Here is a 27,829-nt window from a genome sequence, read left to right on the forward strand (position 1 = left end):
TTTATGCTCAGAGGCCTCTCTCGACCAAGACTTTAAACAAACTTTAAACGCATCTGTCAAGGAGTAAGAACCATGCAAACACATAATGAAATCTAATCAAGCCCAAAAGAGTGTTTGGTGTCTGTCTTTATCAAGCCTTTAGGATGTAGAATGTCAGTTTCTCACTCTCAAAAACTGTTTTGAAGGACTTAACACAAAGTATTATTCTGTAAGTATGTAAATATTAATGTCTCTTTGGAGGCTGCTGTAATACCGACCTTTAGTTTTAGTTTTAGTTTAGTTAAGTTTATTTCAGTCACTTCGAAGATAAAAACTGATGAAGTGAAAATGAATAAATGTTGTTAATGCTATTTCTGCATCAACACCAAACAGTTAACAGAACAGGGAAAAAGAAATCAACATAACAAACAACAAAACATGACCAAAAAGGTGTAGGCTGAAGCCTTTGCTTATTTCGCCTACCCTTTTCAAACTCATCTTCTACTCAGCTTCCTATTCCCTAAGGAATACAGATGCACTATAATTTTTCTAAGCCACACACTAAAGCATTTTGAGCCAGATTTAGGATCCTATTTGTCATGATCAGTTTTGGGGCCTATTGGAACCTGTGTACGTATGACTTTTTAAAATTATTACTAGGGCTGGGCAACGGTTAAAAACTTTTAATTGTAATTAATTGCATGATTTCCCTGATTAATAATAATTAATTGCATTGTAAATTCCAAATCTAGTAATGAATTCAAAAGCAGTGTATAGTGCACTTTTATTGGAATGTTCTGCCATATGAACAAAAGTGCCATAACATCTGTCATGCAAACACTAAATCAGTACTTGTTATACAGTAATAGTTAAATCACATATTTAGTGCAAATCAAATTTACAAAATGTAAAAACAAATTTAAAGCTTATTGCCACTGTCAGGGCATTAAAGTGATACTCCGGGATGGAACAAGTTGGGTCCTATCACAAGGGCAGAAATTACCCCTACAGCAGTGTTTTTGTGCAGCAGAAGCCCAGGGCGCTCGCACCAAACACCCCCTCCCTGCTCCTCTGCCGGTTTCCTCTGCACTCAGACGGGGCCATATTTTACTTGACCAAAAACACAAATAAACGGACTCCCACCGAAAACATCTGATATCGGTCTGCGTTCACGCTTTATTTAGAGAATTTTCAGCACGTTACTTTCACACAAAAACACCGCTAAATAAGGCTCTAGTTCTCATCGTGTCTCTTCGTCCTGGCAGACTACCTGCGTTTGTTTATATCTAACACGCTGTGCGCGTGCGGACTGATACACTAAGCGGCAAGCGCCTTTAAGTTCCGTGGCGTTGCCCTTCTTCTCCATGCTTGTTTTGGTTACTCATCGTGTTTTTCCGCCAATTTCACTTCCGGTTCCACCGCGGTCAGCAACAGACATTTACTAAATAAAAGCATGTGAGCAACATGCACTAATGTGTGATAAAATATTCAACGGCGTTAATAGATTGACGAGTTAACGTGAAAATAACGTGTTAACTTGTCCAGCACCAATTATTACTTTTACTAGTTACTTTTACTGTTTAAGCATCAGAGCCTCTCCTATCTGTACTCATATGTTAGCAAAATGTATAAAATTTCAACTTCTCGTCAGACTGCCTCTGATGGAATCGGCCCAATAATCGATGAGATGAGTGTGAGGTCTATTAAGGCATTGTGGAGTATGTCGGATCCAAGGATCAAGGTCATGTTAGAAATCAGTCTGAACTTGTTTATGTGTGCTCCCCCACAGTTTTAAACATCAGTTTAAATCTAAAAATCATCCAGTGTGTGGTTGGCCTTTATGAATAAGGTGATTTACTAATGGCCACATAGCATACACTGGGAAAAATATAATCTCTCATTCCTTAGTTTGCCATTTCCATTCCAATGCTGGTGAATTTGGGCAAACTGACCTTCATCAGGAACTCTAATGGTAGCATCACCCTCTATTCATAGTGTTCATGCTACCAATATCAGGTATGCTGCCATGTGACCCAAGTTGTATTGTGTGCACTGTGAGACAAATTGGTGAAGCAACAAAGTCTCTAATAAGGAAAGGAGATTGTTTCCAATTTTGGTCTGATGGAAAGTAATCACAGTCACACAAGCTTGCCTAGTAGAGACAGAAGTCCATCTGTAGACTGATTATATGAACGTTGCATTCAGCTGTTTGCACAGAAAGTGGAACAAGCACTGATAAGTGGTTGTCAAAGAAGGATTTATTGGATTAACACAGCTGTCCTTGTCCTTATTTTTACTGGAAATGATATTCTATTGTGGAGAAACTGCATGCCACTGCAATATCTATGAGGAACTGTTGATTTAGCAAAAGAGGGAAATCCCAGGAGAGGCTGATTAGGACGCTGAGGCTGTCCGCCCAGTTATTACTGATGGCTATACTGTTGAGAGTGACGTATTGACAGGGAATCAAGCAAAGGTGAAAGTGTTTTAGAGTTAAACTGCTACAACTTCTACCACTGTATGAAACACCAACATATTCATGTAAAAAAAGCAATCTCTGCAATCATGAAATTATCTTCCAACTAAAAAATGTATTACTTATTCAGTCAAACTCACAAAACACCTGCCCATTTGGCTACCTCTCTGTGTCCCTTTCACACTCTGGGACAAGCAGATATTAAAGCCCCCTCCCACTTTTTTTGCTCTCTTTCTTTCTCTCTTTATCTCTTATCGCAGCTATCATCATTGCGGCAGTGGTGACTCAGTGCTTCTGGTGTGTGTGAGTCTGTGAATGTGCATGAAGGGGCTCCGTGACTAACGTCGCAGTCTGCTGAGCGTTGCATGCCCTTATCATGTGCCACCAAGGCTGTGCATACACACAATCACTAATGAGAGAGGGAGAGAGGGCATGTGTGTGTGTGATGTTGATGCAGGTCGTTCCACCCGCCTGAAGGACTTTTAGGATGCTTGGTCCACTTGGTACAAAACTGTGTCCCTTTATTTTTAAAGGACAGAGGAAAACTCAAATACTGCACATAGAGAAAAAATAGAATACAGGTGTGTGCGTATTTGTTAGTAAAAACCTTGTTTCAAGACAATTTGTTACCATAAATTTTTACTTGTGCTGATTTTGTGCAGCTTCAAATTATTACTAGTCTTATTGGTGGTATTTATTTAAACAAACATGGTTCATGAAAGAAGGAGCTGTTCTTAAACACCAGCAGATATTGCATCTTATAATGAGCCTTGAAAGGATTTAATGTTTTCTTTAGTTGAGTTATGCTCTCACTTTTACTTCAGAACAGAAAGGGGAAGCTGTCCCTGCTGGGGACAAGCTTTTAAAAACTACATTTCAGTAGTTTAAAAAAAACAACTAGGGAATTTGTTGATTACAAACCTCCAATAATTTTTAGAAATCACATTATCAGTTTGAGCATCAAAAAAAGTTTGATTTCAGCTTTAATATGAGTTGTTTTAAAAAAACTCTTTTAAAGCTAACACCTTTGGGTTTGAGATCAGAAATGACTTTTTCTAAGAAATTTGAGGACCAAATATTAACAAGAAAAGCATTTAAAGAGCGCAGACCTCTGCCAAGCATATTGTGATTGTCACGCAACACTTTAGTCCTACTTTAATGTTATACTCCCTTTCAGCAGACTGTCTGCTATACTTTGGTGTTAGCTGTAGGTTTGTACGATAATTTGTTACCCGACAGCGTTAAATATTATGATGACCCAGTGCATATTTCATAATCCGGATCTTAGCATCCAGATTATTGCCAGGATGTGGATTGTACTTTTACATCTGTCAGAAATTATCGTAACCTTGTCTTGTATTGTTTTGCAATTCGACCATCTATCGTGGAGTTATATACACATATGGTGAAAATGGCCCTATCTCACGTTGATAAAGAATCCTTTAAAAAAATCCTGGATCCAGACGGTGATCTGGATTGCCACCAAAATTTAATCAGTTCTTCCTTATCCCATTTTAAACATTTCCTGAAAATTTCAAGCAGATACGTTTGTTACTTCTTGAGTTATGCTGCTCACAGAAAAACAAACAGACAAACTCTCCCAAAAACACAACCTCCTTGGCAGAGCTAATAAAGTTTATGAGGAGATTTGACTTGGCCAATAATTGTTGGTTCTTAGTACTTGGTGCAGTATGGTGGTTAAATGATCCGACTATAGCTCCAAGCCATTACACTAATCCCAAAATGTGTGCTCTATATTACAAGTTGTTTATTAATGTAGGTAAATAATGGCTAGGTAATGAGGAAGTGTGTTTAAGTGCTTTGTAAATGTGATTCATTTAGAAAGGCTATTATCTTTAAGAACACATACCTGATAACACTCTCATGCATTCAAACCCTGACAGCCACATCAGCTGGAATGAGAGGCCAGATACTCAAACTGTGTGGTGAGGTGTGGTCAAGCTGTAACAAACGCACACATATGAACCCTTTGGCCATAGAGGACTAAGCCTTTTAGGCTTTGAACACAAGAGGGAGTTTATGTGAATCGATGATCAAAGACACCCTGTGTCGCCATAAGCACAGAGGGTTTCACTTGTACTAACAGCCACGCAGACACACACACAAACACACACACGCACGCACACACTCATCTTATTCCACTTGACATTCAAAATCAATTAAACAGATGTTAAGAATGGCCGACTACTTGTTGTTGACTCAATATTCACATCAAAAGATATAGTCACATGCAGCAGCAACAAATCCCCCCCTCCACACACATCCTGTCTGAAAAGGTCACAGTCGATAGACGAGGACGGCTACATGTTATGTAGAGCATTATGATGCCAGCGTGTGTGTCTCACGGCTTTAGACAGACTCATATGGACACAGAGGGATAAACTGTGGACTAACATGAAGTGGTCCAACTGACTGATGTGTACACAGGGTCAGCTGGCTGACAACAAGGGTCAATCAGATCTGATTGATTAGATGAGTCTTTGAAGGTGTGGGGAGAGGCAGCAAGTGACAGCGAGAAAGACAGGGATAGAAGGAGACAGAGAGTGGAAGAAACAGATGTTTGATTTAAAGCTGAGTTTGTGCATACCTCTTGTCCTTCTGCTGGGCTGAGTGGGGAGGTGGAGGAGGACGTGGGTGAGGAAGAGGAGGACGTGGAGGATAGGGATGAAGGGGAGGTGGCTCTTCTTGGGCTGACCTCCACCAGCTTTTTCAGCTTCAAATCCACGTGTTTACTGTTTGTACCTAAAAGAGATTGAAAGAACAAGAAGAGCAACAGGACAATGACTAGGGAGTACGTGTGTATGAAAAGTAAGAAAATAACAAACATCAAACGAGGATAAAACAAAACTAGGTAGAACACGAGACACACAAACACAGTCTTGGGGATAGAAAGACGGCACGAAGAAGGGGAAACCCCTTACTTTGCATTCATGTACTCTCGCTTGGGCAAAGCCAATGATAAGGAACATATATCACAAGCTTATGAGTGGGAAGAGATACACACTATAACGTACACATATATATATGTGGCGTTAGAGACGATAAAGATCTGGACAGACTCGGCAGCCTCAAGTCCTGTTTGAGAGTCGCTCAGGAACTGAGTGTACATTGCTGGGACTATCACCATGGGAACTACGGAGGCAAAATGGAGGGAAAAAATCAGCACTTGCCGATCTCACTTCTAAGTGTTTGTTTATACCACTTGCAAAGTTAAAAATAATACAATTGTACCCCTAACATTTCATTAAATCCCACTCCTACTCTGGACTCTGGGAGTCAAACAATTTTTATATTCAAGCTGAGTGAGATTATTTTTTGTCTTCTTCAATGGACTCTAGGAACTTGTTTGAGGCACTAATGGTTTGTAGAAAACTTGTGTGAAACAAAACCTGGCATGCTTTAAAAATGTAATTTACATAGAAACATTACATTAAACATCCCTCACCCCCTTTCCTCTTTCTATATTTCAAATCTATCCTTTATCCCTCCACCTCTAAACATCTCCAAACTGTCCGTTACAGTCGTTTTTGACCCTTCCTCCATGTCCCTCAGTTCCCCCTCTTTCTTCACCTCTCAGTAGCTGTGTACGGCTTTATTTTGCAGTGACTGGTAACCAAAGCTCCCCTGCCAGGACAGACCACTGCACTGAAGAAGATGAAAGAACAGGAGGGCAACCGTTTCATGTGTCATCCCCCTCTGTGACACACACACACCCACTGCCAACATGCACACACTCACACAACATGATGCATGCAAACAGATGTGAAGCAAAGACACATCTTGAACTCTGTGATACACAAGGACACGAAAAGACGCAGTACACACTAAAACAAGAGTGGACGAGTCACAGAGTGGATGAGATAAGCATAATAATCTCTGCTAAATGAACATTCAGGGGGAAACATCTACTCACTGAAGTGTATTAAAAGCTTCTATAGCTTTACAATCAATAAAATCCATTTCATTAAGGACAACATAAAAAAGGAGAAATAACAAGGAACAAAAGGAAGAGGAAACTCAGTAATGTAAAAAAAGGACCAAAAGAGATACGGCACTTCAAAGCTAACAGAAGCATTTATGGTTTCATGTTAGTTTCTTCTGGTACCTCACTGTACTTCTGCCTATCTCACATCAACAGTGAATTTAGGAGGCAAATAAAGTGAAATTAAACACAAAACAAAGTAATTAGTTTACCTCTGAAGATTTGAGCAAATGCTCTCCTGAAGATATGATTTTATTTTTGTCTGGGGAGCACTTTTCTGAGTTTATTAATTAGCACTTAAAGAAGTTTTTGGAATAAAAGAAAACAAAAAACACTAATAACAACATAGCAGCACTCAGCCGATGTATACTGAGAGTCTGCTCCTTCTTTCTGATGCAGTAGTATGTGCCGAGCCTTTAGGAAGCAGGGGTAAGTGTGTCTGAATGACCAAATAAGGAAAAAGTGAGGAGTAAAGCTAAGATGACCCCCACACATTCTTTTATCCCATCTTGGGTTTACTTTTTGGTATTTTGCTGAGTATGTCATGAGTGAGTAAAACAGTCCAGGCAGGTGAGTAAATTAGTACGAAAAAGGTTAAAAAGACAGAGAAGCACAAACCACACACACACACAGAGCAGTTAATTTTACCCAGAGAAGTTAGCTCAGAGCTGGGGTTAGTAAACTCCAGGGGCCCCTGGGTGGTAGAGGTGGTTGGAAGAAGAGCCTCCAGAGGCAGTGGGTTAGTGACCAGAGCAGATGCAGATGTGGCAGCAACAGTATCATCATCATCATTATCATCACCATAGTCATCATCTCCACCACCAGCACCACCACCAAACTGAAGCTGTTCCTCTTCAGCTCTCTCCTCTCCCTCATTCTCACCCCTGCCACCATCAACTGCGTCATCCTCATGATGACCTCTCACTCCATCCAAAACATCTGTGGGTGTAAGTGGGACAGTGGAAGGGAAATGTGAAAGGGGGAGAGTTAAAGAGACATGATGTGATGTTAAAATGAAGACAGGGGGAAAAGAGGATAAAGAAATGAATATGTGTAAAAGAAAGAGAAAAGAATCTTGGTTAGTTTGTTGAGAGTATGTGTCAACATACATAGTACATCTCAAAGCCAAATGGAGTTATATCTTCTCCTCTGACTGCTACAGTGTTGATGCGAACATGATACACAATAATAGCACTAAACTCATCAAAACATAAAACCACTGTGTACTGATTTCTACTGCATTGCAATTTAGGAACTTTAAATGTTTGATGTTTGAAATGAGTAAAAAACTAACATTCAATTCTTATTTCAATACGGTGGTTAACATCCAACTGAATCTTTGTTGTGAGAAGGCAGCAGAATTCACCTGAGACAAAGAGCGACTCTGATTGATTGGTGTCCATGTGCATCAGCACACAAATATCTGGCACACAAAGTGAAACTGAGACCTCTGTTTAATTCCATTCATTCAAAGATCTGCTGCCTTTCTTGCTTTGGATAAAAAGAGTGGAGGCGAACCAAAACCACAAAAACATGAAAGCACATATTCCATTAAGTCTCCTGAGGGGCTCAATAGAAACAACAGTGTCCCTGTATTAGGAACAAAAGAGAAAAACATGTTAAGAGAAACTCAAATGGAGACCTGAGCAGCTCTAGCTGCATGGATAACCCACCATGGATTAAAACAAAACAATCAGTAAAAAGCGTCTGACATCGCAGGCTCCCTTCTCTGCTATTTACTACTTGGTGGGCAGGGAGACAGAGAACAAAGAGAGAAGGAGGGAGAGTCAAAATAACAGCATTTCCTGTTTTTTTTTTTTTTCTAATTTGCTAGCTACGATGCGGAGCGTGCTCGCAAGCGCTGTTCCTGCGTGGCTGGCTGGGGCCTAATTAATGGGAGGCCACGGTGATGGAGTTTGGAAAGTTTCTTTGCGGGTAGACTCTTGGAGGGGTCTGCCCAGGCTGCATTAAAAGACCGTGAATGGTGTTGAGGGGAGAGAGAGACAGAGAGAGGGAGTGAAAGAGAGTGTGGGGGCTAGGATTAGCCGTTCTGCTCGGCAGGCCTTGTGTATCACAGCCAACAGCATTTCTCTCTTCTCCTCACCTCGCCCTCCTCCTCTTTTCTTCCCTTCTTTTTCTGAAACTCAGTTTTTAATGAGATCAACAATTAGTTCAATTCAGAAAAGCTGAGGGAGCAAATAAATCAAGTGCTCCCCTCCCTCTGTCTCGCTGTCTTTCTTCTGGTGTTTCACCTAACAAGTCACTGATCTCACTGCTGCTTGTTTCGGGTTGATAAGTTTTTGATTTGAGTGCTCATCCATTTTCTCATCACTCTCAGGATACCGTTTCTTCTGGCACTCCTCGTGTCCTTTTTACTTCTTCTGTCCATAAGTGAAGTTACTTTAACCTCACAGTTTGTCAATTAATGTTACCGTAAGTTAATTCACCAACACTGATTCTCAACTAAACTTCTAAATCATTGCAAGGTCAAGAATATGAAACACTCCCCTGGTTTCAGATTCCAAAACAGAATAATCCTTTACTTTTTCTTCTGTTTTTATAAATACAATGCTCAATTTATTATTGGTTAGCAATTGAAGTAGTGCAAAACTACTGAAACTATTATATAATAATGAGTTTTGAGCCAATCCTTCAATCACAGCTATTCAATTGTGTTACACTCTTACTTCATATCTCAGGAATCTGAACATTAAACACATTAAGGAGATTTATTTGGGGCCTTGGGGATCACCTTACATTTTCATGCTGTTTTGGTCCAAACAACATATTCACTTCAAAAAATATATGTAGCAGATTCACAGGAATAGAATAACCCTGGGCTGCTTCAATAATCTTGAGGCAAGAGCACTACACAGCATCGTGTGATGCCTCAGCTGTGACTGTTGGATGGAATTTTTCACTTTTTCCGATACTTTTACATAAATTAGAGAACAACTTACGGGAAATTTCATAGTGGGCTAAAGCGGTGCTATTCCTCTCTTGAATCACCAAGACAAACGTCTTGAATTCCAGCAATCTCTATTTCCTCTTATTCTTCAGGTGAGCCATTACCAACTATTTTTGCCTGATCTTAAATTTTAATTTGCATTCTACTTGATAACAAGAGGCTTTGTTCTTTCTCAACTTCTCATACTTTTGAGGTCACTTGTCTATACACTTGCCTTCATTTACATGCAAGGCAGCCAACCTGGACAGAAACCCCAAAAGAGGGGTTTAAAAGTGAAATAAATGACTAAAGTGGCCTAATAATGGTCATTATGAAAACTACCCCAATTTCAAGGAAATGGAAAGCAGTGGGAAAGGCGCGTAAAGCATTTGCTTCCCCTGCAAGCCATCATTAGAAGTGTTTGGTATTTTGAGCATAATTTGGCCGCACAATGTGTTGTGTTGATTAACAATTACTGGGCGAATGAGACCAGGGAGGAGTCTCGGGGTAAATTGCTGTTCCGAATATGAGGGTGATGCATTTTAGACCAGCGGCCGTTGTCAAATGGCAATTTGTTTTTCTCTGAGGATTAGACAGAACCCCTTTAGAGAGCATAATGGAAGTGTGTGAGTCAAGGCATGTGTGGAAGAAGAAAGTGAGTATAGAGCAATAAGCATGCAAGTGTGACTTTTGTGGCATAGTTAATGAGCATTGAGGAGAACAGAGGAGTGTGTGCGCATTAACAAAGGGCCTTTCCACCAAACTTAGAAAGTGTGTTTTAAAAATGCTCGACAAAGGATGTATGAATTTGTGTGTGTGTGTGTGTGTGTGTGTGTGTGTGTGTGTGTGTGTGTGTGTGTGTGTGTGTGAGTGCGAGAGTGTTTAGGTGTGTGCTGACCTCCAGCAAGACCAGCCTTGCTGCCCTTGCTTCTGTCTAAGCTGGAAGCGTCCAGCATGCTCATGTCAGACATCTTGACTCCTGATCGAGCTTCGGCAATCAGCTGCCGGGCGCGTTCTCTCAGCTGTCTCCTTCGCTCTGCGTCCCGCTCCTGTGCAGACACAAATGTAAATAAAAAAAGAAGAGCAAAGTAATTTAGTGAGTGGTGCAGGTCCTGATACATCTTTTAAGATCCAGAAAAGAAAAAGAAAAACAAAACATCAAAATATTCTGTTTTTACAGACAAAGTTATAGTTACATAAAAACCTTCACAGACCAAGCACTTTAAAATACAGTAAAAAGTGTTGGTTTCAAAATGGATGCTCACATGCATTATGGAATTGGGAGTGTTTACACACACATACACTAACATCATCCTGGCACTAGACATACAGTATTGAGCTGTCACCATCAGAGTAATGGCAGAAATGCCATTTTCAGTCTGATCCAATCTGATTCTCCCGATAGCACAGGCCACTGCTCACACATACACACACGTAGAAAGCAAAACAGGAAAACCTTGATGATATCAACTTTCCTGGTTACAATCCAACAAAGCTCACACTCAATACGATGGGGATGGTGAAAAATTTCTTATGTTACCCAGAAACTACGTGGGCGTGGACATTCATTAAGGCTGAGAAAGAAGATAATGTCATACTGTCATAATATGGTAGTTTAAAGACAGGACTTTCTGCAGATGAAAAGAGATTCACTTAATAATTCATTTCTGTGTGACATGTTGGTGATTCATTCAAGTGTTGAACCTGTGGTGCTTTTTCTGGCTCCACTAAAAAAAAAAAAAACAAGAGCTGAGCTTCATACTCCAAAGTGCTCCTACACGCACAAACTTGTCTCACACAACTCAGCCTAAATACAAACAGAAACTCACACCTTCCAAACCCCTTTCCCAAAACGTACACATCCACATGTGACCCGAGGGAGAGTGAGGCTGCATTTCTCTGTCACTGTTCTCCCTCCCTGTGGTTTCCTGTTAATCAGGCTTCTCCATATTGATGCAGGGGTTTCAGGGCTGGTCCATTGAAGACGCCCATTTATCCATTAACAAAACAAGCAGCGCCCGCTAATGAGCTACATCTCTCCATTTCCATGTCAATTGTTTGTTTGTATCCATTGTTAGGCCCAGACAATGGGGCTGTATTGTAAATGACAGCAACCCCAATGCACTTTGTGTGTGTGTGTGAAATGCAGAGCCCAAGGGGATGCCAATGGGGAGAAGGAAACACACCTTTGAGAGACACAGATGAAGACGGAGGGAACCACAGAGAGCAGAGAGGTAAAGAGAGAATGAGGAAGGGGTGCTGATCTTGCTGGTAGAAGTATTTAGTGCCATTTTTATTAATTCATTAGATTTCACAAACAATACTAGCTCTCAAATATGACGTGATGACCCAACTTCATTAGGTCACTGATAGTTTTGGCGTAAAGTAACCAATTGTCATATTCTTTAATATAACTCATAGGAGCATTAAAGTGATTTAAGTGACTTCATGAGATATGAATAATGAAATGAATGAATGAGTAACTCAATGAAAAAAACACATGGAAATGGGTAATGATAAAGGATTTTGTTGAGTGAAAAAGTTGCTGGAAACTTAAAAGTAAAACTGTCTTTTCATCGATGTAAAAACTTATTTTGTATTTCTTTCAGGCAATAGTCATCTATGGACCGTCATGGTATTATTATTATTATTATTATTACAAAAAAGTGACTCTGTTTTTGTTACACAGTTTCTTCCTTTGCATCCTTAGTATTTATCATCACTTCCTATGTTTATGCAGGCCTCTCCCCTTTTCTAATGTAATGAGATAACCTGTAATGTCACTAATGGTCCTCGGGCTAAAGACTGGTTTGATATCCAATCTGCCCTTTGCAGATATGGTTACAACTAACAATGCAAGTGTGTCTGTGTGTGTCTATATACATATACATACATATATAAATATGTATAAATATATACCGTTAGAGCCCCAATACTGACAAAATATCCCACTGCATTATTGTTGTTGGCCATTTTGGGGATAGGAAATGGGAAATTGACTTTGCCTATCCAGAGGCTAGGATTAACACTAAGAAAAAATGGATCTGACTAGCGCCTAGCTTGGTCAGCTACAGAGTCGCTGATTAGAAAATAAGAGTATGTGTTAGGAAGGTGAAACAAGGAAAAGGGAAGAGAAGAGAGGTCTATGTTGTGTCTTAGGCAATGTGGGACATGATCGAGAAACAGATCTTTGTACAGCCAAGTATTTTAGTGTAAAACAAAAAGTCATGTGTTATATGGACATGTATACTTTTCAAAATTCATATAAACTGTGGTAAAATGTGTTCTTTAACAAAGGCACGTACTCAAGGAAAACTCTGGGAGTTACAAATCAGTTACTGAAAGAAGTTGGACACAAAGCAAAGGTGATGTTCATGTAACATTAAGTCCTCTTATAAGAGAACTTAATGTTACATGAACATCACCTGGGTTCTTAAAATCCAGACTCCTTGTTCTACTTTTTGACAGTAAATGTCTATTATCCCACTTTTTACATCACTAACATCCCTGTTTTATCTTGCTGATACAGAAGATAACTGTAGAATCTGTTTGTTTATATGGTAGACTCTTTTTTGACTGGGCAGTGATGAAAGCAATCAAGTTATTGGGCTAAAACTTAACAGCGTGCTATGTACAACACCCATCAACATGAACTAATCCCCAAGGTCAGTAAAAATGAAGCCTATGCAGAAGTGCTAAATGTTGCTGTTCATCAAGAAACCACTTGAGGCTGGCTGCAGAAAGACCGGAAGTCACATACACACCCAGCCATAAAAAACAGACTTTTACGGCATTAAAATGCATATTTACAGCCTGGTTCAAAAAACGGCTTGGGTCTAAAACGCTGATATCACTATCAGCACAAACTGTACGGTGAGTGATTTTTTTTCTAACTCTGCGGTTTAGAAGTTATTAGGATCGTTTGATTGTCCAATCAGGGACACAGCTCAGGTCACGAGACTGATGAGTGCCCTGTAGCTGTTCACAGGGAAACTTGCAACTGGCGTCACATCGAATGTGGCTGTGTCCATGGACTGGCTTCATTTCAAGTAGAGCCCGACCGATTAATCGGTCAAGCCGATTAATCTGGCCAATTATGCCACCATTTAATCAATATTGGCCAAAATGTAGCCGATTATAAAATATTTTGCTCCGTGGAGATTCTGTTACTCCTGCTTCTCTGTGTCTGTGTGCTGCCTGAGTGCCCGCCCCCTCCATCCACCATAATGTTATGTAGACTATTATACAGCTTTTTAACATCGTGTAAATTGCTCATTGTGTTTTTACAGTTTCACTTTTTTTATCTAAGGTGTTTACAGTTCGACTTCTTTATCTATTAATGTGTTTACAGCTTGATCTTATTTAATAATGGTTTACACTACAGTTCTTATGTTGACAGTTTTATAATTTAAGTTCCTTGTTTTAATTTATTTTAATTTAATAGTGTTCTGTCTCTGTCTTGAATCATATGGGTATTATAATGATTTGTGTTTATATACAGTATCCTGTGTATATCAATGAATTTATTATATATATCAGCCAATATATTGGATATCGGTCAATATATCCGATATCGGCTATCGGCTTTTTTTTTGCCCCCAGTATCGATATTGGAATTGGCCCCTAAAATCCCATATCGGTCGGACTCTAATTTCAAGTGTCAGGAACAGACGGGTGATGTTGCAGAGGCTACGTCCATGTTTTATACAGTCTATGCTAATCCCATTTACACACTACTGGCACAGCCATCCAGAGCAACTCCCCAAGGATACTTCAGCACTCTGCACAGAGATCAAACTGCTAACCTTTCAACTGAGAGACAACAGACTCAAAGCCATAACTGCCCAACATCTCGATAACACAGAAAAAGAAAAAGATGTTCATGTTCAGTTTTTCAAACTTGCACAGTGGTGGTAGATTTTACACATAATGATAAAAACAATCCGTTTATTTGACAACCTAGGACAATGAAGAACCAAAGTAATTACACTGGAACACACAAACTCAACCAGCCATGTTGTTATATGATCAAAGCCAGTTGGAAAAAAAGATGAAAAAAGGAAAAGAGAAAGTGTGTCAGCTGGTGGTCAGAGGGTAGTCCAGCTTTAAGAATGAAGGCTCAGGAGGAGAAGAGACTTTTCTTTGTCAATGGCGACAGCGAGAACAATCGCGTACTGTGTCCTCTATTGACTGCTGGGAACATCCAGGGGAAGAGAGGCTAAACGGTTGAGTGCAAGGCTGAGACAGAGGGCTCCTCTGTGGGCTTGGCGTTGGGGTGAAGACCCCTCTTCGCTCTGGAAGCTCTTTTTGAGCAGGTTGTCGGCTTGGTTGCTCTTTTCTGGGCAAGGAGAAAGAGGGAGGGAGGCCACGCACCACTGGTCATGTACAGAGACCTGGCGTGGGCACCGAGTGATGCCACACAAACATACGCACACACACAGGGATACACACAAAATCACTATCTAAAAGGGTTTGCCAACCTCCCAGATAGCCAGCCAGTCTGGCAGCCAGTCATGCAGCTCCAGACATTTGTCATGACAGGCTAATTCACAGTCAAGAGGTGCTTTAGGTCTCTATCTTGTCCAGGCACACACACACAAATACACCAAAACGCTACAGAGCACACACACAAAATCATTTACAAAGCTGTTATCACACACTCAAAAACTTTGTTTTAGATGCCAGAACGATGACCTGGTCATGATGGGAATGGAGCTTGAACTCAGTCAGTGGTTTCAGTGATGTTACTTCATTTAGAGCCACCGATCCACAACTAACAACACAGAATTACGGGTTGCTTAGCCATCAGCCAAACTGCTTGCATTGCATACTTTATTAAAAAAATTGCTATAGATGGATCAACAATACCTATTTGTTAAGAAAATACTGTAAAATTCAGTTCAGCTCAGCAACAGTACAAGTAGTCGTCAGGATGGTGATATCAGATGATACTGGAAAGAGCTACACATCTCTCCAGGAGTTTCACATTGCTAAACAAAAATAAAGGATTGCAGAAACACAACTTGAGCCTGTATCCCTCTGGGTGCATCCCCAAGATAGACTGCATTAAATATACCAGTGTGATGTGCTGTTTATTCTGGACTCTTTTAGTTTAGTGTTAAAAAGTCATCCGACTTTACTTCGATACTTACAATCAAAATCATGAAACATTCACAATAAATTGATATAGGGAAGAGCTTTGATATGTTTATCATTGTTGGAAATGAAGAATACTAGGTCAGATTCAGACAGAGCAGCAGTAACTAATTATGTGGAAATAGGGGGTCATCTCTGAAATGTTTTTTTGGGATATGGACGTAAAAACCACTGGAGAGGTTTGTTACATTAGGATATAACTCAGTTTTATATTGAGTAATCAACAATATCATTTTACTCAAAAAATTTGCAGTGTAAGAAAAAGGAAGTTTAGAAATCCACTGCTGTGAAAATGTCTAATTGCAAATATTTTGGGAGAAGGAGAGACAGACCGAAGAGAGGGAGAAAGATAGAGGGAGAGAGGGAGCAGGGGGAGAGGGGGCTTATCGGCTGGCTCCAGACAGAGTGCGCGGATCAATGAGCATGCGAGGCCCACAGCGATCAATGCATTTGATAAAGAATTAAAGAAGAGCCACTGTACATGCCTATCAAAGAAGCAGGACACGGCCTAATTATGATTCGACGGGTGCGTGCCCATGATAGGGGTCTGTGTGTGTCTGCATGTGTGTGTATGTAACATGTACATTAATATGAATCTGTATCAGTGTATTGTGTCATATACAGTGCATGTGTGAGTACCACACTGTTGGTGTGCTGTGTGTCTTGATGGCTGAACTGCGAGCATATTGTTCAGCGTCAGTCTTAAAGGGTTAAAAAGGATGTCTTGTATTTGTAAATGATTAACAATTTTTAAGTTGAATTTTAATGGGATAATGTTTGTACTTATGATATCTTATTTTTCATGTTAAGTATCGTTTAGGTCAAGTTTGTAGGGCCCTTACACCCATCAATGATCCTTTGCTGCTCATGACCCTGTCACTACTTAACCAGTTTTGGGGTTCACCCTTAAAGGGATAGTTCAGTTTTTTTGAAGTAGGTTGTATGAGCTCTATGTGACCACTAAGGACATTAGATACAGTAGAAAGTTGTCTCCTCTCCCTCAGTAAGACACAGACTGTAATCGATGGTGACGAGGAAATAGGCGCCAACAGTCGTGGCAGCAGTAACACTCAGCATCTTGATGTCCAGTGTCCGTGGATGTTTCCTCTGTATTCCTTTCAGTCGCCATCTGTAGCAGCTCTTCTTCTGTGTGCTCCGGTTCATACAGGTATCCTTTTGGTTCCAAAGTGAATGTAACTTCATCGTCGCTGTCATAGTCACTCATTTTGAATTTCCTACGCTGCCTCACAATCCTTAGAGTACAAACAAAAGAATTACGATACTTGATCAAACTTACACGAGGCTACAACCGGCGCCCAAAGCATAGCTTGTTTACATTCGCTACAGCTGAAAGGAGGAGGAAGGGGGACGGAGCGCACTTGCGCTGCGCGGAAGGATACATGACCAGTTAGTTAGGTCCAGATAAATGTTTATATTTCCGAAGACTTAATGCACTTAAAAAATATTTTATGTATCGTACTCTTAAACTGTGGTATTACTTTTTGATTTTAGTTCTTGTAGGCAGAAAAATAGCCTTTCAATTTGGTAGGGTCTCTCCCTGTTAGCGTCTATTTCCTCATCACCAGCGATTACAGTTTGTGTCTTACTGAGGGAGAGGAGACACCTTTCTACTGTATCTAATGTCCTTAGTGGTCACATAGAGCTCATACAACCCCACTTCAAAAAAACTGAACTGTCCCTTTAACCCGAAAGATCTGCAGAATAAGGGATGCTCTGACCAAGTCACCTGTCCATCTCAATTTGGTCCTTGACAACACTTGGCCATTATTCCTGTTTCCAACACACTAACTTGGAGTACACAGTGTTTGCTTCCTGCCTAATACATCCCACCCACTGACAGGTGTCACTGTATAGAGATAATCAATGACACCCTCTTCACCCTTCAGTGTTCACAATGTTATGGCTGATCGGTGTTTAGTGCGTCAGAAATGTTGTTTCAGGTAAAAACATTTGTGATTGATCTTTAAGTTTGTGCTTTCATACTGTATTTCATATTGTATTTGACAGTTTGTTACCAGCACTGTGTGTGTGTGTGTGTGTGTGTGTGTGTGTGTGTGTGTGTGTGTGTGTGTGTGTGTGTGTGTGTGTGTGTGTATTTTGTTAAACAGGGACATCTGTACAGTAGGACAGGTAGAACAGGTAGAGTGGGGCATGGAGACAACTCAATACCAACACACACAAAAGAGAGCGGAGCTCATCAGTGTGACAGGAAAGTAAGATGGGAAGGTTTTGCCCTTTTAAATAGACAGGATAATTACTGGTGAAAGGCAGAGATAGGGGTAGACAAAAAGAGAAGAGAGGGTGAATGAAGGAGAAGGAAAACTTAGGCTGAAGTTGGTGGGCGACATAGAAACACAGGTAATCTGTACTTACACAGTATCCTTGGTAAGCAAACAAGGGTGATCACTTTGAAGAAGTTCACTCTTGTAGACAAAAGTCTCTGACTTAGTGATGAGTAGGTACAGAACAGGCTACTCATTTTCTTACATATTAGTTTAAACTTTTGAAGACATATCGGTCAATTTGAAAAAAAGATAATTCTGATGTATTACATAAATTGCATCTCCAAATGTTCATTTATATGATTCATGTAATTTCATATGTAACCAACTTTGAGGGGCACAATTATCTGCTCTCTTTTAATTTGAAGTACTTTCTCATAGCCTATGAGCTGTCAGGGTGGAGTTTATAGCTCTCAACAGTTCTGACTGGTCAAACACAAACCTCACTAAGGAAACAATGTGTGAACAGTGTCCATGCATGCAAGCATGCAAGTCCTGCTAGTTTGAGGTGTCAACAAGTTGTGTAAAGGTAGTGACTTTTAAATGGCAGTTGTTTTTTTGAATAGTAAAAGAAAGAACACAGAGAACGAGGAAGCATGGACAGTTAAGTTTAACTTTCTCATTTTAAAACAATTTAAGAAATTCAATGATCCAACAGCAGGATGAGAAACATCAATTTAATGATCAAAGACTCAGTTTAGTTAATACAAAAGTTTGTTGTAAATACCACAATGAAAAAATACCTTTAATCAATATGCTGCAGTATTAAAGTTCAAATTCTGATATTGCTCTCTCTTTGAGTTTCACTTTAACTGTTCCGGTTTCTTCAGAGACAGCAGAAATGCAAATATAACTCCAGGATTTATTATATGACTTCCTGAGTCAAGTTATGGGACGACCGAGTCCGGTAGCCATCAAATAAAATAAGAGACATTTATGTATGCTAAACCTCTTGTCAAAAACATGAATTTGGTAATTCAAGCTTTCCATTCGGACTAAAACGATTTTTTTCAGCACTTAGTAAAGTGGTGGGATTACTCTAATTTCATATGCAATTAACATTAAATAGTCTCCATCCTTTGTGTTTTATTCATGCAAAGAAGCTTTAAGACAGTGAAGGAGAAAGAGACTTGGGCTGAAGGTGGAGTGTAAAAACATTCAGGGCTTCTGCTTGGTCAAATGTGAACATGAAGCACGTGAAAAGGTAGGTATATGGGTTTAAGGGAGGTGTGTGTGTGTGTGTGTGTGTGTGTGTGTGTGTGTGTGTGTGTTACAGCTTTCCTCTCTGATGGCTTGATCATTTCTTGTGATGCAATTGAGAGAGCTGTCTTTCTCTTGCTGGTTAATACACACCACACACACACCACACACACACCACACACATACACACACGCACATACACACACGCACATGCACACACTCAATTTAGAGACTCCCTTTGATCTCCATTCCAACCAATTCAGGCACGACACATAGCCTCACACTTGAACTGGAGCATACACACACACACACACACACACACACACACACACACACACACACACACACACACACACACACACACACAGAGCAGAAACTGCCCACCAAACTATTTAGTTTCATTAAGGGCCAATTCTTCAAACAGAAGAGAGGGAGCGAGGGACAGAGGAGGGGGCTTGAAGGAAGAGGAAGAAGAGAGAAGAAAAAAGTTGAGCTGAGAGAAGAAAGGAAAGGCAGCCACATTAAAATGAGACCTGGAGAAAAAAACTATTACTGCTGGCAGAAAGTTGAAAAGGAGAGAGGATGGGAGGAGGGGAGTAAAAGACAAAATGTTGACCAAAAAGGAAAGAGCAGGAGGCTAAATTTGCATTTTTAAAACAGACATTTCTACATGAAACTCAATGACAGCCCTTCACTTGTTGCCTTGAAACAGTTTAACCACGATGGAAAGTTGTTGCTCAAGTTTCTTTCCAACAATTATCCTTCAATTGGAGTATTTGTACTCTGAAAGATTACCAAATGATGACAGGATTATGTTGGATTAGATGTAATAATACTCAGCAAAGCGTTCGCGTTGTCTTCTGGTGTTTGTTGTCGACAAGGTGCTCTCATCTGAGGTTTAAGCTTATACTATCAGCTTTAAGTTTGTATAATCACAATAAGTTCTCATAATGACAGCAGCCATTGACACTGACACAAACTCCTCCGGTACTTATAGTTATGTACCGACTATCTTAAAGCACCTTTAAATTTACCTTTTATGACTTTTACATGTCTTGTTTTTTTAAATTTCACCTCACCAACAGAAGCAGATAGAGCTGGTTGTGCCACCACCCTGGGTGAGAAACAATTTGAACCAAATAGTTGGGTGACTTTGATTCTCATTTAGGAATGCTAAGGTTCAGCTAGAGGGCTTTGTTTTGCCCACTGAGGAAAGAATGAAAGCATGAAAAGGAGAAAATGGGGACATGAATGTAATCAACTCAGGATCAGAGTTCAGACAGCAGATGGGAGTAGATGACAACACCCACAGGTCACAACAGCAGAGGCCCTGTGGAGTCCCCTCCACTCCTGAGAGGAGAAGAAGGAGCGACAGAGGAGGAGATGAGGGAGGAGGGGGAGGAGGAGGTTGGGGTGCTGGTCGGCAAAAATCAAACGGGACCCAATTATAGGAATCACAACGAGTCAGTGAGCAGGGGGAACTCTCTTACCTGGAAAACACCAAGGCATTTGTGTGCACTTTTAAACGCACACACACATGCACACTCACACACACACACAAGCAGGTGCTTCACACATTTTTTGTTAAACAGTTTTGCAAAGAAACACACACACACACACACACACACACACGCTGGAGCATAAACTTGTGTGTCCACATGCACACAAACACAAATGCAAAGACTTCTACAAAAACCAGTGTGTATCCTGATAATTAGCCTGGCCAGGCCGGTGTGAAATTACTGTTCTCATCTGCTAATGGATGACAAGACTTGGAATGAATACACACAGACACACAAGGACACACACTTACTTTGCCATAAAAATAATAACGTGAGAAAAACTCAAAGAAAAGAGGCATACAGAGTTTGGATGAAACAAAAGAATAGAGTGGTTATTTGAGGTATTTTCTGGAAAAGCTCAGTTATTACTCCTTTGGTGAATTTATAGCAGTACAAGATATCTGCACTATGTCTCCTGACATGGTGTGAGGGCTTCTCTGAGGAGGGGGAGGAGGTGGCAGTGGGCTCTAAAACTTTATCAGTACAGTTTGTTCATCAAAGACAAAAGAGAAAGAGACAACACAAAGGGATAGAGGGAGCAACAAGATGAGAGGAACAGGAACATTCAAAGGAGATGGAAAAAAGGTGGAGAAAAGACAAGAGGAAAAAAGATGAACACAGAGAGGGAGAGCAGGAGAGAGTGAAAGAGAAAGTGAGTAAGAAGACAGAGGGGGACACAAAGAGAGAAAACTGAACCTGTGACCTTAGATGAAAGAAACAGTCACTGTGGGCTACAATTAGGGATGGCAGGAGGGAGAGCATAGGTCAAGAGAACAGGGCTACACACACACACACACACACACACACACACACACACACACGCACACACACACACACACACACACACACACACACACACACACACACACACACACACACACACACACACACACACACACACACACACACACACACACACCATTTACAATACACACACACCTACATAAAAGATACATTCAGTCACCTTTTACTGACATAAAACTGTTGTCAATACTGATGGTGCATCATTCCTGGTCATCCTTTTGTATTGAGTCTAATCTACTTTATAATTAACCCTGACAAGTTTTAGCTTGTAGACATATTCTTCTAGTCCTTAAATTTGATTTCTGCCTTTCCCTACTCTACTGTTCGTTTGATCTTGTTGAGCATTGTTAGTGGGAGCCAGAAAATTTAGTTTCACAACCAGTAAAGTACTATTGTAATAGTCACTCACACATGACACTACTTGATTTGAATGAAGCTTCATATGATGTGAATAACGCACGTGTAATGGATAAGATTAAACCACTGCACACCATGTGCTAAAACCTGATACAAATCTGAAATTATGAGCAACGGGGAATCAATTGAACTGCTCACAAATACTTGCTTACACTTGTGAGGTTCTGAAAAAGTTTTGTTGACTAACTTTTTCAAACATGTAGCAGTAAATCATTAACACTTGCACCCATTATTATCTTTTTTTTTTTTTTTTTTACAGCAGTTAATCTCTATATCTTGTAGTTATGAGTTTATTCAGCACTTCAGCTCTGTAGCCACTGGTAGCATAAACTCCATACTTATACAAGTTTTATCAAGACTAGTGCTGCACGATTATCGCAATCCCAATGTCAGCACATGCAATTACGTAATCGCAAAAGAGGTGAGATTGTGCAATTATTTTGAAAAAGTGTAAAAAAAAAATAGCATGTTTGTGTGAGTGATGTGTGTGTGTCTGTGTGTGACAGTAAGAGAGCAAGTGTGAGATGACTTATCAGTCACTGTTTCAACTGGTCATGTGACTACCTGCCCCCCTGGTACGGCAGTTTAATCAGACAAGATGAAGCACAAAGAAGTAAGTGAGGCGCTCAAGGCGAAAAGAAACTCTACCTCTGTTATTTGGTGTTATTTGGTTACCGGTTGAATGACACAGCAAAAAAAATGTAATTTTCAGAACATGCAAAGCAAAAGTGGTATAAATGTGCTATTTTGAATACAAACAAAACAGTACTGTTGTGCTGTACATTGTTGTTTGTATACAGTACGTTTGGATATTTTGAGAATTATTACACAAATAAAATCTTGTTATCCATCTCTGCTTTTTTCTTGATTTTTCTCCATGATAACCAAGCAAGTCTGTAGATTTGTGACACAACTTTTTTATTAAATCGCAAACACAATCGCAATCACAATATTGTCCACCTAATCGCCAATCGCACCTTTTCCCCAAATCGTGCAGCACTAATCAAGACGCAGTTCAAATTAACAGATATCTTAAATATAAGACATGATCTGATGCGTTAATTCTGCTATAAAATTCTACATCCTAAAAATCTAGCATAGCCCCCTCCTCTCTCTCCATACAAAGCATTATGTTTCCTCACATTAGCCACTTCCCTGGAAGAATGAAAGCAGCTCTAATTGAATTAAATTGTACCTTATGCATGCTTAACCGCAAAGCACCTACTTAGACAGATGGAGAGTTAAATGGGAAAGGCTTGGGCCTCTTCAGCTGATAACGCGGACACACACACACACACACACACACACACACACACACACACACACACACACACACACACACACACACACACACACACACACACAAGCTAATCAAAACAAGACATCAAGTAATCTAATCTGAATCACTAACAATTATCAGCACATTGGCCTCGAGGCCAGTCGTATTCCTTTGATCAATGTTTTCTATTAAAAAAAGTGTAAACAATTCAATATCTCCTCTTGCCCCTCCTTCTTTCCTTCCTTCCCTTTGGTGTGTGTGTGTGTGTGTAAATGTGTGTAAAGGGGAGGGGGGCGGGTGTATTTACCAATTGTCCTTGGAAATGAGTAAGGAAATCAGAAGGAGAGGGAGAGAGAAAGCGCTCTGGCTTCTTTTTGACGCTAATCTTAGTGAAGTCAGCCATCTTGCCGCACAACAAGGGAGAGAAGAGGACCTTTTTTGTCACCGAGGAAATATATCGGCACTGTGACAGCTTTGAAAACACTCTTTTAATTTGCTTTCTTCCTCTGAAGACTTTTAACGCCACCAGTCCTTGGAAGTTCCTCATTTAATTCTTAAGCTTCTGCTGAAATGGTTATTCCTGTGGCCCACACACAGACACAAACACACACATTTCCATGCCACTGACAACACACTTGTATACACACAAACACACTCTTTAAGACCATCTAATTCAAGGGCATATATCTCTTTAAGGATTCAGGCAGAAAATGCTGGGGCATGCGGCTGCTGCCTTTTAGATATTTCATTACCAAAGGGTGTTTATTTCATTTTACCCTCAAATCCGTTGTCGTCCGATTCTCACAAGACCATATTTTTTTCGTACCCCCCTTTTCCTTTCTTAGAAACGTCACTGAGGATTTGACCACAGAGCAGTCCCGGGGTAACTCCTGGTCCATCAGTGTGCCCCCTCCCTTCCAGTATATTATGTTCAGTGGAGCGTGCTTGGTTCAGAGCTGGCAATTTCACTCACGTCTTCTCTAGTCTAGTTTGCTTCGGTACAGTGATTCTCACCCCCCTCTTTTACCACGAATGTACTTTTGCTGACAGGTGTTTGTGTACAACATTTACTCAGTGTTCAGGGGAAATTGAGGGGGCAGCAAATTAGGTCGGGGTGTCATAAAAATTGTGCAGCTTTAAGATGCCCAAGAAGAGAGACTGGAGCAGAAAGTGGAGAAAGAGTGCGAAGGGAAGCCATCCACGTTTCCCTCTCTGACATGTTTGGGTTGTGACACTCAGCAGTCCAAAAGAGAGTCCGGGCAGAAGTTAATAAGGAGAAGTCTTCCTGCCTTCTCAAAGCCTTTTCATAAAGTGTTTAACAAAGTAGACTGCCAGAGGATGAGACAGTCTGGACAGGCTTTTCCAGCACATTGCAAGTGTAGTGAGCAGCGAACAGAGAACTGTGGAAGTGACATGAAGGGGCTGAAGAGGCAGCTGGTCACTCTATTAGTGGTTGCTGCACACGAAGGTGATGCTGTACAACACTCCAATGCACCGAGCAGGGAAGAGGCAGGGAGAGGAAACTCAAACTAACTACCTACACATGCAGGAGAGGTCACAAAGATCTGCCCCACTCCTTGAAAAAACCTGCAGACCAAGACTGACCCAAACTGAGGCTTCATATCTCACGTCTTACGCCAACCACAGATTTGACCTCTTTGACAGTATCACAGAGAGCAGTGTCAACTGTTTCAGCCTTGAAGGCGTGCAGAGACGCTGACAAACACCACTTTGACTTACATCGTTGACATTTGCAGCCCTGTTTGGTGTGGCGACTGCTGAGTTGGGGACGTTCTTGTTGCCTGCCTTCATTGCAGCATCTCTGCGGGCTTGCTCAAGGAGTAGCCGAGCTCGCTCTTTCAGCTCCTCCTGACGGGACAGCACCTTCTGTGTGGCACAATTGAAAAACAGAGTGAGGGTATATGAGACGGACATTAAAGCCCCATTTCCACCAAGCAGTCTGGTTTAGATCAGTTCGGTTTGGTACAGGTTGGTACAGTGTATATCCTGCTAATAAATCCAGAGAAGAAGAAAAACACACAGTAAACAAAGAGTAACAAAGGAAGACATCCAGTGATTCGTCCTCTTTGTGATTGGCATGTGTCTCTTTGATACAAATTGAAATCAAGCTTTGTTTCAGAGAAGACTGTGTGCCTCCAGGAGAAATACAGTGATGATTCTTTCGACCAATCAACGGACTGCAGTGTTGTAGCTCCACTTCCTGAGATCGGATCGGTTTAGTCTGGCACCCCTACGGAAGGGTGCCAAAAAGTGTGACAGCTTGTCCAGGTTATATGGAGATCTGTCCCGGGATTAGTCAGTGGAAACGCCACAAAATGTGTGCTGTGCCAGGACCAAGGTTATAACAGTTAACTAAAATGAAACTAAAATTTAAAATACATTGCAGTTAACTCAAACTAACAAAAACTAGAAAAGAAAACAAAAGCAATAAGTAAACTAAAACTGTATCTTGTGTTCACAAAACTAACTGAAACTAACCAAAATTAGTTAGTTATTGATTTTGACAATATTAATAGCCTTTAGGATTTAAATTAATCCAAAACAGTTTCCAATTTTACAACAGTTTTAGGCAGTTGTCAGCGCCGTATGACACCATCATAGCGACATACTGGGACGTGCTTGTTTACTGCACTGACTGGCTGTGCTCTGTGCTGCGACAAAACATAGTGGAGCAATGAATCAGAGCATCTGTAATAGTTTAATTGCATGTGAGTCTGACTTTATTGTTACAGAGTCCAAATTTCTAATTATTAAAGCTCATATTATACTGTTTAATATAATTTATGTTTTTTATTATTCTTATGTAATTCATGTCAACATTTTTTATATAATATATGTTTATATTTTTTATATTAAGTTTATATTATTTTTTGTGTTGAAGGCAGCAGCCAACAGTTCCGTATCAGCATTGACTGAGCAGTGAGCACTATGATAAACTGGAAAATAAACAGTATTACAAAATATTTACTCTGACCTTTTTGAATCCTGCACCTGTTTAATAAGGTATGAAAAAACTTAAACTAAACTAAAACTAAGCCTTGTTGCAAAAATTCAAACTAAATAAAAACTAGAATGCCTGCTCCAAAACTAATTAAAACTAAACTGTAATGGAAAATAAAATGTCAAAACTAACTAAAACTAAACTATAATGACAAATCCAAAACTATTTTAACCTTGGCCAGGACTAACTGAACTGAACCGCTTGATGGATGTGGGGCTTAAGGTTCACATGTGTATGAAGCAACTGTTTTTCAATCAAGACATAAAGGATATGAACACTTATTTTCCCACAATGCATTTAGTTTTGAGGAAGTTTAAATGTTTTACTTACCTTCTCAGCAGGAGGGCTTGATGCAGAGGCAGGGGATGGCTCCTTTGAAAACAAAAGTAAACATTTACTACAAGTGCAGCCACAGCTTCAAAATCAAGGACATTTGTAAAGAATATGAAAACAGTTTTAAAGTGTGCACATGTAATAGTTGTAACTGATTCACTAAATGGCCTTGTGTATTTTAATCTAACGTGATGTCTTAACAAGTCCTAATCCATGAAAATGACTGCTAACATCTTAAGTGAGCACTGGAATCTTTCACACATCAGCTTTGTTGTAATTCATGGAGCAGAAAAAAGGTGGAAAAGAATAAATACATGCAGAGCCAGGGTATATCCTCTTTGATATACAGGATCTACACTTTGGCATTAAAGGGCCAGCCTACAGCTGGGCTCACAGCCCTGATTGGGTCCAGCGGTGTGGAGAGCATGACGGCTTTGACAGGAAAGCAAAACACACACCTGGCTTAGAGTTTTATCAGTGAGGTAATCCTGGCTGTATTATGAGGGGGTGCAAACAGGGCAAACAGAGCTTTTACATTTGGCTTAAACAGAATAACATAACAACCAAGCTGTTTATAACACTGAAATATATTTATCCTTTCAACAAGCCAAATGTGGCCAGGGTGCAGGCAAGGATGCAGCCCCCCAACTAGATAACAGCAGATCAAAATGGAGTGTCATAGCTGTCATAACCCCCCTGCCGCCGCCCCCGCCTGCCCCGTGACCTTTCGACTTGTAAACAGGAAGCGGTAATCTGGGGTTAACCTACGCAGGCAGGAATGTATTCAACGTGCGACTGTGTGCGCACACGCATTCAGGTGAGAGCAAGTGCGTGTGTGAGACGAGATGATGTGTGCTATGCGCAAAGCATCGTCACGCCTGAGCAGTCACGGCGCCAACTGCCATCAACTGAGGGGATGAAAAATATAATGAAAAATATAATGAAATGTCAAAGCAGGGGTTCTCCTGGGTGCCTTCTATAGTCGCCACATGTTGAGGGCCCGGCCTTAACGTGTCTGGGTCTCGACAGCAAGACAGGTAGACGCCAACATCTAATGCAGAACGGGAGAGTTTCAGTATGGTCATTTCTGCAATGGCATCAGTGAGGTTAGGATTTATAGCTTAGCGAGTGCCAGCCAGGAATGAATGTTCACCACATCCTCTGTCTTATGACTGATGTAGCTGTGAAAGTTTTAATCAAAGTCGAGGTGTAAGGATAAAAACCTGAACAATCCATTTAGGGCCCAGTCAGAAACTGCAGGGAAATGCTGTCAGAATCTTAATGCCCGACTTAAGCAAAAATACAGGAATTGGTCTACATTGTACAGACAGAGCCAGAGGTCATTTAA

The 27,829-nt window shown here is 40.5% G+C and overlaps 1 protein-coding gene across 4 annotated transcripts in view; it reads right to left on the minus strand.

Annotated features, from left to right (window-relative positions):
* The window catches only part of ehbp1 (EH domain binding protein 1), a 233,566-nt gene that overhangs the window by 41,758 nt on the left and 163,979 nt on the right, over positions 1–27,829 (minus strand). For 2 of the 4 annotated variants that reach the window (XM_074675141.1, XM_074675140.1), the window contains 5 exons: positions 26,479–26,520; positions 24,867–25,013; positions 10,304–10,454; positions 7,107–7,397; positions 5,064–5,218 (listed from right to left, as the gene is read on the minus strand). In XM_074675141.1, coding sequence (XP_074531242.1) covers positions 5,064–5,218; positions 7,107–7,397; positions 10,304–10,454; positions 24,867–25,013; positions 26,479–26,520 — 786 coding nt within the window. The remainder of the gene's footprint in view (positions 1–5,063; positions 5,219–7,106; positions 7,398–10,303; positions 10,455–24,866; positions 25,014–26,478; positions 26,521–27,829) is intronic. The other 2 variants (XM_074675143.1, XM_074675142.1) reach the window with 1 other exon arrangement.

This window comes from Halichoeres trimaculatus, unplaced genomic scaffold (genome assembly GCF_033239565.1).
Source record: "Halichoeres trimaculatus isolate MK-OKI-2021-1 unplaced genomic scaffold, fHalTri1.1 fHalTri1_scaffold_8, whole genome shotgun sequence".
Taxonomy (NCBI): domain Eukaryota; kingdom Metazoa; phylum Chordata; class Actinopteri; order Labriformes; family Labridae; genus Halichoeres; species Halichoeres trimaculatus.